We start from the raw sequence: 15,976 nt of genomic DNA on the forward strand, positions 1-15,976 counted from the left end.
ACGGGGTTGGGATTCCCGGCGGGTGCTTGGCTGAAGTTCTCCATTCCTGCAGGTGGCCCCTTCCACTGCGTCAGTGTCCCCATCCCTGGAAAGCTGTGAAAGTAGTATCCAGCCTGAATCTTTCTAGCTGCTGTTTCAGCCCATCACTGCAATACGGGGAGTGAGGAGGAGACTGATCCCCTTGTTACCCTAAGACATAGCCGCAGCATATGTCTCCCTTCTATCCCCTCCTAAGGTCTTAGTGCCATTTAGTTAACACAAAACAGCTTCCCTTAAAAATATGTTTCTGACATGCAGTGCTTCAGTGCATTTCCCACTGGATGTTAACAGCAGTGGAAGGCAAGGAGTCCCGTTAGGTGCTGAAAAGCAAGAAGGCAGCGACAAGGCAATGGCACAAATGAGGCGAAGGAGGAACCAACCTCAGACAAATCCAGGCAGGGCTGAGGAGCAGTGTGCTGAGACCCCGACAGGTCGAGCATGATGTGGCAAGAGCTGAATGCCGGTACTAACAGTAGCCTCTTCTTTCTTTACAACGGTACCAAGATACCCGTTCAGATCAGAACCGCTTGCAACACAACCTTTGAAGCAGCAGCGTCTTGGCAGAGTTGCAGTTTCTCTGTTCAGTCTCAAGGTTTAGCAGTGGCAGCTCAGCACGTTTCCCATTTCACATTACAGGTCAGGAGGTGGGATAAGAAACAAAGGACCTTGTTCTTTCACATGAAGCATGCCAGTGGTGGGACCGGGAGCTTCTCTGATGTCTTCTGCACTTCACTACGGACTAGAGGCGTTTGCTCCCACCACGTGGCTTTGCTCCACCTTAGCACAGGCAGCCAGGTCTGGTGGTTGGCAGCCCTACCTGTGGCAGGAGGCAGGAACTCAGTGGTCTTTAAGGTCCCTTCCAACCTAAGCCATTCTCTGATTCTCTAATTCTTCTGCCTTCAGCCCAAGATGTATATAGATTTGTGCTAAAATGGAGCTTTCTCTGCTAACATATTCTTCTCACTAACAAAGTTTATGGAGTAGAAAGCTTTTTAAAGATGTAAACAGAATTTAGTAAATTGCAGCCCAATCACAAGATGTTACAATAAAAAGCATGATTTCTCTTTTTTCAGATGACAATTTATCCTGACTTTGTCAGTTACATTGCACGCTATGTAATTTCATTCTATTATTTTGTGTTAAGCCCAGTATTTTCTGTTTGACCAAAATATCTCATCAATCTCTACCTTACAAATAAAAGAACACTCATGGGTATGGCTGAAAACAACAACAACAAAAAAGCACACTAATATGGGAGAACACAATACTGTGCTGGAATTTCAGTATTAGTTTCTGGAACTAACTCAGTTGCTGACTTGTACATCGCTGTTGTGCCCCAAGTGCTGATCTATAGAGGGAATAAACAGGGGTGGATTGGAGATGGGTGATGTGCACCCCATCCAGTACCTGCTTCTTTCGTGCTCTGGACCCCCTGGAGATTTGCTGAGGCCCTGGTGCATGTTCTAAAAAAGGGCAATGAAGCTGTGAAGAGTCTGGAACGCAAGTCTGCCACAAAAGTGGCAATGCTCTGGCACAGGCAGCCCAGAGAATGGTGGAGTCACTGTCCCTGGAGGTGTTCAAGATAAGGGTAACTGTGGCACTACGGGACACGGATTAGTGGGCACTGTGTGGACGGGTTGATTATTGGACTAGATGGTCTTAGAGGTGTTTTCCAGCCATAATGATTCCGTGATTCTGTGAGATGTCCTACTGCACCTACAGGTACGTTGCATTTCATAACACCCGCAGTGCCAGGCAGCAAACTCCTCACATCCCTTGCTGGAGCCCCATGAGTCCAGGACAAGCAATGGATCAAGCCCTGAATTTGCTTAAATCAGACAAAACCCTTTTACTCTATAATAAAAATTCCATGTTTTAATACATTGCCATGCACAAATGAAGTCAAACGATGCGGAGTACAAAATTGTCAAATATACAAAATGATAAAGCAGATATCCAAAGCTTCCAGAGATCATGCCCGAAGATACCAAAAACTTGATATTGATTTTAATTTCATCATTTATTAGAATTCTTCCCTCCCACCCAGCTTTTATTTTCCATTGATTTTTGAAAACGGAAGGAATTAAAGCGGAAATACAAAAACTGTAGGGTGGAATTAACAGTAATGGCCACTTCGTGTACTAAAAATTAGATTGCATGATAATTTCAGTTCTGGGAAAAAACACTGCTGTACAGAGGAACACCTTGGATGCCTGGGGAAGAGCAGAGCAGATCCAACAGAAAGGCACACTTTGTTGTTATGCCACCTCACTTGGTTTCGTCTCTAAAATGCTCTCACAGAGGACTGGGAATAACAGTCTGTCACATTTTAACCATTTGAGTGCTGCCATTCTACCAGATTTTCAACCAAGTTAACATTAAAAGGAGATTACAGGAGAATTTTCCTGGTGCATGTAGCTCAGAGCTGAGCCTGAAGGTGGCTCGGGTTCCCTCAGCTCCTGTCCATCACCAGCGGATGGGGTTGGTTTGGTTCTTTGTATGGGCCACAGATCTGGGGCAGCCTATGGAGATGATGCTACAATTCCAGCTGTGAATTTTCAGCTCTCCTCAAAGACAGGCTCAGCTAAAATTAAATTCAGCTCCCTGAAATGGAGGAGCCAAATGCTGGCCAACACAATGTCAGACTGATCGTGGGTGGGTCTCCCTGTCATCCATGCTCAGATGTGAAAAAGGAATAACAACCATGAGGCAGGTCCATATATCTGGAGCCCTTAGAAGAACCTGAAGACAAAGCTAGGTGCATCCCAATCCAAGTACAAGATGGCCCAGCCCAAGGCAGGGGCGGGACTGGATGATCTGGTGTTATTTAATGTCCTTTCCAACTTCAGTCACTTTGATTCTATGACTTCGGTGCTGGCAACTCACATTTGCCAGCAGGTTCTTGCTCCATGCAATTCACCATTATTAAGGGGAAGCCTAGCACTCAGCAATGACCACCAACAGTAATGGCCCTGAACCTGCTAATCCTGCAAGGTGGTCTGTCGGTCTGTCTGTCTGTCCATCTCCTGCCACGGCCCCAGGACAGCCTGGTGCAGGGCTCTGGGTGCCCTGCATGGCTCACTTGTTTCTCTCCATCAGTAGAGCTGAGCTTAGAGGGGAGAATGATGAGCTCTGCCTCAGGCCAAGACGCTTCCTGTAAACTGGCAGCTGACATCCCTCTGTGGTTCCTCCAGCTCACTGAAGCTACCTAATCTTTTTCTTACCCCTCTCAGAAGAAAAGCGGAGGAGCTTCCAGCACACAGTAAGAGGTCTCCAAGCGTTTGTCTGGATGTGTCCTGAGCCCAGAGCCCGGCTCAGTAGGGAAAGCCCCTGCCTAGATGTAAAACCAAGCTCTCAATAAACAAACCCAAACAAATAGGTCCCCTAAGCATTCCATGGGCAGATTTTTTTTTTTCTCTGCACACCTTTTTGTTGCTTGCATGCAGTTGGGCTGCAATATTGGTTTCCCAGCTTTTTAAAAAAAATCTGTATGTCACTATTTAATTTGGTAACATGATATTAAATAGATGAATTCTAGGCAAGTACTTAATAGAAGTAATATGATTACAGATATAACAACAGCTACACAGGATTTTTTCTTTTTCTGAAAAGGTATTTAGATATACTTGGAATTAAAAGCAGAAAGGAGCTTTTCATCTCATTCTGACTAAGCCTGTCTTACAACAATACTGAAATCCCACTTTTAGGGAAGAGGCAGCCCTTCTGCAGCCATGATAGGACTGCTCCACTGCTGGCACATAACCCTGCAAATGTACCTGACTGCAGCTGGTATTGACCAATGTTCTCTGAACAATAAATCTACGCCAGACTCATTTTCTTAGGATTTCACACTGGATTAGAGCAAGAATCCCCAAAGATCTTTATCTTCTTAGCTATGTCCCTTTCTGTTCCAGCTTCTTGATATTGATTCAATACCAATTTGCAGTAAGTATTGCCTTTATGGTTTCTTATGCCTGTGTGAACTGTTTTCTCTCTAAAATACACATCCTATTTTGTGCCATTTTCTACAGCACAACAAAGAACTCTGAAAGGCGGCTCATAGTTTTGTGCTCGCCTTGCACCTAAGAGCAGCAGCTTCATGAGACTTGGATAAGAAGCCGAGCACTGCTGCTTATTTTGAAGGTACAACATTCATAGCAGCCACCTGCAATAATGCTTGCAGTGCTCACTGCTCTGGGTTATCCCACTGAACTCATTTCACTATGAGGGCTCCATTCACCAGCTGCAGAGGGGCTCATTGGGAGAGCAGGAACAGCTGGCTTTGTACCTTGTTCAACTGTAAAGCAACACAATGTGATTCTCAGTCAGCACTTCAGCTCCTCTGCTAGCTGTTGAACATAAAACCTGTTTCATGCCAGCAAAATGGTGCCTACTTGATCAAGAGGCAAAGCCACGGCTCTCGCTGCATGCTCACATGGGTCACGTGGGTGTTGGGTGCAGGACTTTATCCCAAGCTGTTACTACCGAACAACATCAGAATAATTCTGTATGGCCAGCAGCTTTTGTTGTCTTTTCTTGTTCTGTTCTCTTCTTCAATCACATGCAGAAGAACCTTGTAAGTGCGAGGAGACCTACTGCAGCTCCCACCAGTTACAGGTCAGTTCATAGCTCTCTAAGACAATATTGTGTGAAAACAATGGATATAGGTGGGCCTGCTTTCCTTTTGTATTTAAACTTCATGACATTTCAATTCAGAACCTTGCATCTGGTGATCTAGTGATGATCCAGGCTGAGCTCTTACACAGCGCACACCTAACTGCCTCATCCAGGGACTACTGAACAGAGCCTACATTTCCATTTGAGGTAGAGCTTATTGACTTAGAAAAAAGCTCTGCATATACTTAAAGACCGTACGTGATGGAGAATGTAATGGAAAGTAAGTTGTCTCTATGTGTAATTATCCTCCCTGTTGAGCATTTGTGCTTAATTTCTAACCTGAAATTTGTTTCCAGCCAGTAGAGCACATCATTCCCTTTTCCGCTGAATAAAAGCACTACCTGCCCTCAGCCAGCACTTCCTGCACAGGTAGAGGTTGTGATTGCAGGCAGATTGAGTCATCTCTTCACATCGTCTCTGATAAATTAATAGCTTGAGCTTCATTAGTCTAGCGCTATAATAAGAGCTGTTTTCCTGCCCTTGAATGACACTGGGAGCTTTAGAAAATAATCTTTCCAAGTTGTCAATATATGAAAGATAGGCACAAATAGCTCCGTAATATCACTGTTGCCAGATCCTAGACATCCTCCAAGTCCTACTGATGGTCCTCCTCAGAGATGACACTTTCCTAAGAGCTCCTGGGGGCTGACGTTGAGTGGATGACATTGACTTTCATGGCCACCCAACTACATTCTCAAGCCCCCAAGGAGGCTCTTCTCCTCCCCTTGGCTTCTGCACTTGCAGTACTCCAGGTTCATCACCATTTCATGGCACACACCTGGCTTTGTCATCTGTAAATGCTCCAACAGTAATTTTCTGTTTCTCTGGGAGGAATATTGAAAATAGAAAATACCTTGGGAGGAGCTCATTAGAAATAGTCTCACTGATGATAATGTCATATTTGTAACCATTTTTTGTGAGCAAGCAACTAATCAGTTTTAATCCACTTAGCGTGGTCTGTAGTGATTCTGCATTGTGTCTTTTTGTTCTTTATCAGAATCAAATGATCTATAGGAGGCTAAGGATAGCATGTCTGCAGAGCCTCCTTTATCAACAAGCCTTTGATATCACAAAAAATGATAACAAATTTACTTGACACAATACATTCTATAACAATCATTTGGAGGGGTTTATCAATTTTTAATTGCCTTAATGACTGCTTCATATCAACCTTTCTATGATTTTACCCCAGACTGATAGGAAGCAAATGAGCCTATAGTTTTCTGCATCAGGTCACTCATTCTTTTTTACTATTTGTTTGGAGTTTGGTTTGTTTTTGTGTAATTTAAAGCTTCTTTCAATGCTTTTAAGTTCTGAAAAATCTTACGCTTAGGTTTCCCTACACTCATGTATCTGATTGTGTGAATTTAAGAATATGCTTGGATAGTTGCTGCTTAATATTACCCATAATTACTGATGGAGTAGGAGGAATTACATTTTAGTGTGAAAACTGACTCCTTTATTCTACTGCTTTCAAATAAGAATATTTGTTGGTTTTCACATGTTCAGTGAGTAACCACCATGCTGTACCTAACACCAGATTCGCTATGACTGTCTATGAGGATGCAGAACGCATTTGGTCTCAGTAGCCCTAGCCTACTGGCCACTGACCTCTCCTACATTTTTTGGCTTCCCACATCAAACATCTGCTTTGCTTATTTGCTGATTTAAACTCACATGCCTGCCTAATCACTCATGCACTACGCTGGTGGCATTTTTGCACTCCAGATGGCTTACCTGCATTTTACCATAGGAGGCTGCAGGTAATGCCGGTAATACTTTCCCCCAGTCATCAATTTTCATTATAACAGAGGACTTTTTAAATTAAAATCTTACTGACCAGTTTACATATACTCGGGTCAATCAACATGGCCTTGCAGCAGGGTCCTTCAAAGGAGAGTCAGACTGCAGAGAGTTAAAAGGGGACGGGGGTGAAAAATACGGGATTTTACTCTGCTTGTCTGAACCTATTTTGAATAACTGAGATCTTGTGTCTTTGTGGAGGGCGGAGGGAGGCTGCTTTTGGCTATAGCACAGAATCCCTCAGGACTGGCCCCACAACTGACATTAACCAACACATCTCAGGAGAAGGATGGAACAGTCTGTTGTAGGTCTGCTGGGGGCCTGGCCTAGGGTCTTCTGCAAAATGGGGAACAAAACAAACAAAGAAATTTGTCATTAATAATGGTTTGATTTCCTTAATCACACTGCAGCTGCTTTCAGTCTGGCTGCTGAGAAGCAGCCAGCCAGGAAGGAGCCCAATGTTACAGCATGACACAGATGGACCAGCAAGGCTAAGGGGCTTGCAGGGCTTTTGCAGTCTCCCCTCCTGGGGAGCTGTGTTCTCCCTCAGAGAATAAGCGATGGGGACTTCGGGCAAAGAAAGCCGTGCAGATGAAAAAAGCAAGGACTAAACCGGTGCAAAGGATGTTTTCATTCGCAGCATGTTTTTTGAGGAGAGCAATTCCTCCAGTTTTCTTATGTTGCTCTTGGCATAATTTGAAGCACTGAGGATGGCGATTCTCTGCGTGTCCCTGCCCAGAGAGCAGTGGCCAGGCACTGCACGGGGATGCTTGCTGCTCCATCGTCTCGGAGCTGTGAGCAGTGATCAGTGCAATGGTAGCGCTGGGCTTTGCGAGTATATCCAGCTCCACAGGGCTGATAATTGCTCTTTTATTAAAATAGCATTCATCTTCTACTCTTTTGCACAGAACTAATGGCTCTGAGCATATTTAAATTCACTTCCTCTGCCGGAATAACTTATTCACTCCCTTTCATGTTGACTTGGTCTTTGGCACTCGACATAAATGATTTATTGACTGGAGATAAAGCATTGTTTCCACAGAAGTGTTCTTGCGACCCAGGCAAAAGCGGTTGTGTCCGCTCTAATAAGGTGTTCAGCATAAAAAATGCAATAGACTTGATTGTCTGCACTCAAGAGCCTTTCCGAGAATACAGTACCTGCCCCCATTCACAATAACAAAAAAAAAATCTCCCCCACATGTTTATTTATATTAAAAAGTTTTTGGAAGAATACGCTGGGATCCAGATAGTTGTTCAGTAGCTGCAGAACAATTTCATAAATATCCCTGAGGAAGCATGGCCTACTTTGGGAGAATAACAGTGATTAAAAACGTCCAAACACGATGAATAGTTAAATACAAGCCAAAAAGTACAGTGATTTCCTTATGGCTCCTGCAGACAGTTACACACGTGAGGAGTGTCGTGGGGCACGAGGGAACTATTCTTGCTTATGCTTAGAGTTCTCCACATGCACAGGCTGTCTGTAGGATGGAGACCTACAGCACTGCCAAATGAGCTTGGTCCATGGGCACCTACAGCAGAGCTCTCACTGAGTTTGGCTACATGAGGGTCTGGATTTGTTTTCACATTTCTCAGGGCCTGTAACACTGGTTTTCTAGATCGCCATAGCTAGAATCCTGGGAAGCTTTTAAAACAAACTGTTTTAATGGGAGAAGTGCACACATCTAAATTCATGACCATATACTGGAAGATGTTCAACACTAACACTGATACAAAAATGCTTCTAGCAGCTCTTTGCCTAACTCATATTTTTCTCATATGCCCTTTTAAGATAATACTCTCTGATAAACTCTTCTTTTATCATTCAAATTATGCCAGAATTTTTTGTTGGATAATAAAATAAGAGAATTTCTACTGCAGGAGTACAGCATTCTCCTTTTGAAAATAATTTATATTCAAGTTGGTTTTTTGTTGTTTTTTTTTTTTAATTGCTATACCAACACAAAATTGGTGTCAGTTGCCAGAGTGCATTTTTAAAATCTGTAGCAGAAAGAGCTGTAAAATTTACTGGAGCTTATAATGGAATTCTGCGAGGTGCTCAGCCACTTCTCTCAATAAGGATCAGATTCCAACCTACAATACTATGAAAAGCTCTAAAAAGTGCAAATGCTGCTGTTGGCAAAGATTCTTACATCATAAGGAGAACTTATACACCAATAAATTTAAAATTAGGGCCAGGATTTTCAGAAAGAGAATATAAAGCTTACTGCTTTATACTTTTTGGGAGATTCACTTGAAAACCCATGGAAAGACCCAAACCACTAGAAATCACCAGCAACTTCTGAAAATCCTGGCCATCAGTTTTCTTCTTGAACAGTAAAGAAGTATTCAACATGCTGAATCTGAGATGGGTGGAGAGCTGTAACCTAATCCTGCACTCATCTGAAAAAAATTACATCCTAAATGTACCTATCTGTAGATTCTACAGGCACCCTCAGAGGCTGACCTTGAATTCTCTAGCAATGAACTGTACAATAGTTTTTAAGTATCATAACACAGGAATTTGCTCTAAAAAGGTGCCTTTACCTTGATGTAATTGTGCCTTCTCTCCACTGCTGCATCTTCACACCTGTATGGCACTTCACCCACGGTTTGGCATATACCTTAATAGCAACTGTACAGTATCTGCCTATTAGGCTGGAGAGAATGACAGTTTTTAAATATACAAAAGCTACCTTTGATTTTAAAGAAATAAGGAACAAATAGGTAAGTCCCCTTAGCATGTTGATGGCATCAGTTCATTACAAAGAGTGTGTCAAGAAGGTCCTGATGTTAGGGACAGACATTAATTCCACTAAATCCCCGTGGAAAAAAAAAAAAAACAGTACCACAGCCAGCTGTGATACAGCCAGTGATGAAGCCAGCCATTCAGAGACTGAACAGAAATCAATGCTCAGATTGAATGCAACAGTCTTGAGCCTGCTACAGTATATTGAAAGGCTTATTAGAACCGTTTGCTTATTCCTATTTCCTACCAAAATATGCTTTTGGATAGAAAGTGGAAAAAGTTAACAAAGAAGTCTGCCCCCGCTGGAGGGAGTGTCTTGCTCCTTAGAAGTATAGTCTTACGCATTACCTTTTTCAGAGCGTTTGGTTTGGACTGTGATTCCCAAGTCCTGCCCAAAACATACACAGTGGCCAGCATAAAGAATCTGAATTCTTCCAGTTTGTTCTGTTTCTAGTGTAGACCAAACTCTAGGTCCAACTCCCCTCTGAGAAGGGTGCTCTCCCTTTCCCCCCCCTCACTGAGTAAGAAAGCACATTGGTATACTGGGAATGAGAGCCTTTGATATCTGCTGGATGGGAGAGAGAGCAGACACAGTGTCCTACAGCTCATTCAACCAACCCTGTTCTTGGCTACCTCTGTGACAGCTGTTCTGCAAGTGTCCACGAAGTAAGTCACACCTCTGCCACGTGCAAACCTATCTACACAGTGTACTGTGACTCGGTGAAGGTATGCTAGTAGTGGACTTCCGTTTGGATGCAGTCTCAGCACAACTACTGAAACATATCCTCAGTATTTAGAAAAGACCATTGTATATATATGGACTGTGCTAATTCTGTGCAGAAAGCACGCATGAAGTGCTGATACTGTTTAACGGAATACTATTAGACTGCAAAACTAACACATACAAGACTTCTACATTCCTATCAGGGGTGTAGTAATGTGAACATATCCACGGAGATTGGAGAATTCCTGTAAGTTTTTCCTAAAACATCATGCCATCTGCATACATAATAGAAGAATCCAGTAGTTGCCATGCTAAAACAGGACTTCTAGTGAAGGGCATAGGCAGTCCCCTAAAGGGAACCCAAAGTTATGCACAGTGATGAAAACCGGAAGAAATTTTCCAGCTAAAGGTCTGTCAATGACCATTTTGAACAAATTAGCACTGGATATTATGCACCACGTTTTTACTCCACAGCAAACCAGGTCTTCTCAAAATGCATCATCTTGAGTGGGCTGATTTTACTTCACGTTTGTCTTCGCTCCTCCAAGCTCACCTTCTGGCAGTGCCATTGATTATGGTTTTTTTCATGAAGGAAAGTTCATTTTCATATCAAGTGGCAGGACAGCAGCTTTACAGGCTGGAAATGTTTATGGAGAGCTCTCTGCTGGGGCTGTAAGAAACGAAACAGAAAACCAAAACCAGACAGTGAGCATAGACCAGAGTAAAGGAATTACCATGTATTTCAACTACATGTTTGTGCTGAGCAAATGCATTTCTGCTGTAAAGATAAACTACTCTTAGAACATACATTATGACCCTGGCACTTTCTTTAATCAACTTTACTCATCAACCAAAAAACTCTGTGCCTAATCAATTTCTTAGATAAATATAAAGTGCAGGCCAGCAATCATTTGTCTGATTTAACAAATGCCGTTTGAATTTTACTGCCTCATCTTAAAGCACTGCTCACTCTTCCGCCAATCTGAGTCCCAGAGGGCCTGGGTCTTGGCTGCGCTTGCATAAATTACTGAGGCACCTCAATAGCCAAATGCTGGAAAGGTTCAAGTGTCAAAGTAGAGGTTGATGCTCGCTCACCACTTCTGCTGGTCAAGACAGTAAGACTTGGCCACTGCTGTTGTAAAGCACCTTCAATTTCTGTGGCACTGAAGCTGCTATTCCTTGCCTCAAAGTCCTCACAAAGCTGTAAGTCAATCACATTAACAAAAGATTATGTGGAGGTTTCTTATAATTTCCTCTCTCCTTTGCCAAACTCTTCTCTGAGATGCAAAACAGAAAGACAAGAGATAACAGACACAGGATGCAGTAAGAGATATTCCAGGTAGATACAAGGAAAAAGTGCCCAGCAAGAGTGGCTGAACACTGGAACAAGTTACAGGTTGTGAGATCTCCACCTGCAGAGCTTGCAGCACCACAGAATCCTTAGATTTGGAAGGGATGTTTAAAGGTCATCCTTCTCCCCTGCAATAAACCAGGACACCTATAGCTAGATCAGGGTGCCCAGAGCCCCGTCCTGCCTGGCCTTGAATGTCTCCAGGGATGGGGTATCCACAACCTCACCAGGCAACCTGTTCCAGTACTTCACTACCTGTACCGTAAGAAACTTATTCCTTATATTGAATCTAAATTTCCCCTCTTTTAGTTTGAAATCACTTCCCCTTTTCCTTTCATAACAGACCTCGTTTAAGAGTGTGTCCCCTTCTTTCTTATAGCCCCACTTTAAATACTGAATAACTGCCTACAGCTCTCCCTGGAGCTTTCTCATCTCCAGGCTGAACAGCCCCAGCTCTCTCAGCCTATATTCATAGGGAAGGTATTCCATCCTGTGGATCATTTTGATAGCCCTTCGCTGGACACACTCCAACAGGTCCATGTCTCTCCTGTACTGGGGACTCCGCATCTGGATGCAGTACTCCAGGTGAGATCTCACCAATGCTGAGCAGAGGGGCAGGGTCTCCTCCCTCACCCTGCTGGCCATGCTTCTTTTGATGCAGCCCAGGATATGGTTGGCTTTCTGGGCTGTGAGGGCACATTGTTGGCTCACGCCCACCTTCCCATCCACCAGTATCCCTAAGTCCTCTTTGGCAGTGATGTGCTCCATTCTTACACTCCCCAGCTTGTACTGATAGTGGGGGTTGCAATGACCCATGTGCAAGACTTTGCACTTGGATCTGTTGAACCTCATGAGGTTCTCCTGGGCTCACTGCTTAAGTTTGTCGGGCAACAACCCTGAGGCATGTCAACTGCACTCCACAGGTTGGTGTCATCCATACACTTGCTGAGGGTGCACTCAATCCCACTGTCAAGTCACTAATGTAGACATTAAAGATCATTGGTCCAAGTACTAACCCCTGTGGAACATCACTTGCCACTGATCTCCATCTGGACATCATGCCATTGATACTACTGTCTGGGCGTGATCTTGCAATCAGCTCCTCATCCATTGAACAGTCTACCCATCAAATCATATCTTTCCAATTTGGAGAGAAGGATGCTGTGGGGTACTGAGTCAAAGGCCTTATTGAAGTACAGATAGATGATACTGGTGGCTCTTCTCACGTCCATTGATGGAGTTATGCCATCACAGAAAATCATTAGGTTGGTCAGGCAGGACTTGCCCTTGGTGAGGTCACGCTGGTTGTCCCGTATCACCTCCCTGTCTTCCATGTGCCTTAACATAGCTTACAGGAGGTTCTGTTCCATGATCTTCCCTGACAGAGAGGTGAGGATGTTAGGTTGGTAGTGCCCTGGATCATTCTTTCTACCCTTCTTAAAAATGGGTGTGATTTTTTTCCAGTCATCAAGGACTTCACCTGAATGCCATGACATTCCAAATGTAATTGAGAGTGGCAAATAGATATTCACTACTCAACACAATCTTTGGGGTTTTTTGGGGGGTCAGATTCCAATTAGATTAGTGATACTGATTCTGATGCTGCCAAGGCAGAATTCATGTCAACTGAAGCATGGGCTGGCAGTGGCCAGAGCTCTGCTCTCCAGGGTGCAATTGGTGGGTTCTGCCATCCTGACTTCATTCACCTCTGGAGCCCCAGACCACTGCAGCTATGGAAATGAAGGGTTGCTTGAATGGGGGGAATGGGCAGGATGCAAACCTGCAGGTCCTGGAACAGCACTGAGTGAGATTTTACAAAAGATAAGTCCTGACCTTGCTATAAACACCTTATTCCTCAGTTTAAATATGGTCTGTGAAATAGAAGAACAATAAAACTCAGTCTTCTTAGCTACTTTCTTCCTTATTTAGGCACATTCATTCAATTACAGTGCTAGCTGTCATTTTGGTTTCCACTACTTTTATTCTCAAGGTCCTTGAGTGCAATGATCCCACGAGCACCTGCTGTCATCTGCTCCATGACAAACCCGCGTCCAAAGTGGCCTGAAAAAGGAACATGTTTGGGACCCAACAAATGTTTATTCTATGAGAGAACTGACAGGAAAGTTTTGATCCTTCACCTGGCATAGGCAGATAACTGACTGCATCCCCTGGGGCAGAAAAGGAAGCAACGGGGATATTAAGCAGGTGTGAAGATGAAGGGGAAATCTGGGGGAAGGTTTTAAACTTGGAGAGAAGCAAACAGGTACCTAACCTCAAAAATGTTGGATTCCGGGTGAGCTGGAATTTTTGCAGCTTTGGCAGAGATGTGATTGTTTCACAAAGGAGAAATGACTTCTTTTTTGAGGCTAAATAACTCATGTGCTGCAAGGAAGGGGAAATATGAAAAGCTTTCCCAAGCAATGAAAAATATCTCGCCTATCCACAGAGTGACAGAACTAAAATAAAATGGGCAAACTGGCGACTTACATCAGGTCAGGCCTCAAGATTCCCATGCTGGAATTCCCATCATCTACTCTGTCTGAACCCTTGGCCTGTGCACGTGTCTGGGTTTTACATGAGTCAGTGGGCCACGAGAAACCCAAAAACAAAGAACAGGGACTGATCCATACCCAAGCTCCATCACACCATAGTGTGAGCGTAACCCAGCCTGCAAGCAACCAGTGACACTGACCTTGGGAAAAGCAGTAATTCTGTTCAGCTCTGAACTTCGAGCAAGCAAAGCAAGGGGTTAGCAGGATTTAGTGAGTTTCTTCTAATTTTATCTTTCGAGGTCAAGATTTTAGAAGCACTTATTCCCACTTGTAACCTATAATTTTTGATGCCCAGATAGAGACTCCTCTAACGATCTTGGTTTTCTAACAGCATGTACCCAGCACTTTTAGAAAGTAAGATCTTTTTAAAAGGTATCACAAGTGAGCAGTTGTCTTTGAAAGCACTGCCTTAGCCTGTGGGCTCTTGGAATGACGACTGCCTCTCACATTGGGTTTGTAAGCTTACCAACTCAGTGGCCTACAGATCTAATCTCATATGACATTTTCAGGAAGCTGCCATAGAAAGACACCAATCATTTCAAAGCCAGAGACGTATTTCATTTATGTGTGAATTTTTTTCTAACTAGGAAAGAAACATCTTTTTCATTCATTTAAAATATATGTTAATTCTGCTCAACCTAGCAGTATTGCTTATTTTCATACCTTCATAACTGAAGGATCCTGATAAAGAAAACAAATATTTATTACCTTTGCTATATTTCTTCTGTACTGGAATTAATTTTACAGTAAACTTCAAGGCAGGACATTTCAAACATGAGACTGTTAGGAAAAATTTCTTATTTCCAACATCCTTATAGCAACTATTACTTTCAGTGTGGTAATATCTGCTTTCAGTTGCATTGACTAGTATGTGTCAGAAAGGCTGCAGGTATCTCACTTCATGCTTCTCACGTAGCTTGGGACATTCCAATATTCTGCAGATTACTGCAGACTTGTTGCGTCTTGCTTCTTAATATGTAGCAGCAATGCTAGCTTTGAAAAATTGCATACAATGACAAAAGGAAATGGTTGCCAGCTCATTCATAGATTTACCCTTTTTCTTTATTGTTCACTGAATTATAAGCACTGAAGTGTGAGAGCTAATGGAAATTAAGGCAAAAACAAAACACCTCTTTGGGGAGCTACTGATCCCCATCAACCACCACAAGAGAAGGAGGAACGAGGATTACCAAGGGCTGGGAAATGCAGCCAAGGGGAGCTGCAGCAAGAACAGGATGGTTCCACACTGCAATCAGTGCCCCAGGCCAGATGACACCGAGTTTGGTTTCATTTCACCATGAAATCATCCCCTAGCTGTTCTGGGCTGAGTGGGAGGAACCTCTGCATTTTTGTTCTCTAGGTAAAAGAAGCTATTGTTGCACATCCTTATTACCTAACCCTGATAAGCAGAGTCAACAGTGCCAGAGCTCAAAGGTTACCTGAGGGTCTGCCTGTCCTAGCTGGTGTCCTGCAGCCCACTGCACCCCAGCTTCCAGCTCCCAGCCCCAGTCCTGTGTTGTAGGGCAGCCAGACAAGCCTCAGGGCTGGAGGAAGACAGCAAGCTGCTGGGCTGCCAATGACACTGCCTCTCTGCTTCTATTAAAATGGTGCTAAGCCATTAATCAATGGGCTGAACACAACACCCAGCAGTAAAGAAGGAAAACAGGGATGCGGGTGATTCTTGATCAGACAATTTTGTTTTGATTCCTACTACTCATGTGTTGGTCTGGCTTGCCTGACTTTCCCCTCATTACTAAAACCTGGTAGCTGACACAGTCTTGAAGGCTACTTAATGTTGTTTGTAAAACGCATTGTCATTATGGTAGAAAAATACAAAGAGGGAAAAGGGAGGAAGTCTCTTCTTCTTTTGATTTTTGAATTTTCTTGCCAAGCAGGAAACCAACATTTCTGTTTTGGAGCAGACAGAAAACGAGGGTCTATAAGCACAACATCTAGAGCTTCAAACATAGTAATCCCAGTCCCAAGCCTTTAGTACTCATTAATAAATCCATGCTAGATGATTCTAACAGCTACAAAAATATGGAATTAAATGTAGGTTTCCTTTCAGTTCTACTTTTTTT

The 15,976-nt window shown here is 43.4% G+C and overlaps 1 protein-coding gene across 1 annotated transcript in view; it reads right to left on the reverse strand.

The window, feature by feature from the left end:
- Positions 1-2,213: 2,213 nt before the first annotated feature.
- Positions 2,214-15,976, reverse strand: part of SAMD12 (sterile alpha motif domain containing 12) — a 178,973-nt gene continuing 165,210 nt past the window's right edge. The window contains exon 7 of the mRNA XM_031552972.1: positions 2,214-10,662. Within this exon, the coding sequence (XP_031408832.1) occupies positions 10,623-10,662 (40 nt within the window). The 3' untranslated portion in view covers positions 2,214-10,622. The remainder of the gene's footprint in view (positions 10,663-15,976) is intronic.

This window comes from Meleagris gallopavo, chromosome 3 (assembly GCF_000146605.3).
Source record: "Meleagris gallopavo isolate NT-WF06-2002-E0010 breed Aviagen turkey brand Nicholas breeding stock chromosome 3, Turkey_5.1, whole genome shotgun sequence".
Taxonomy (NCBI): domain Eukaryota; kingdom Metazoa; phylum Chordata; class Aves; order Galliformes; family Phasianidae; genus Meleagris; species Meleagris gallopavo.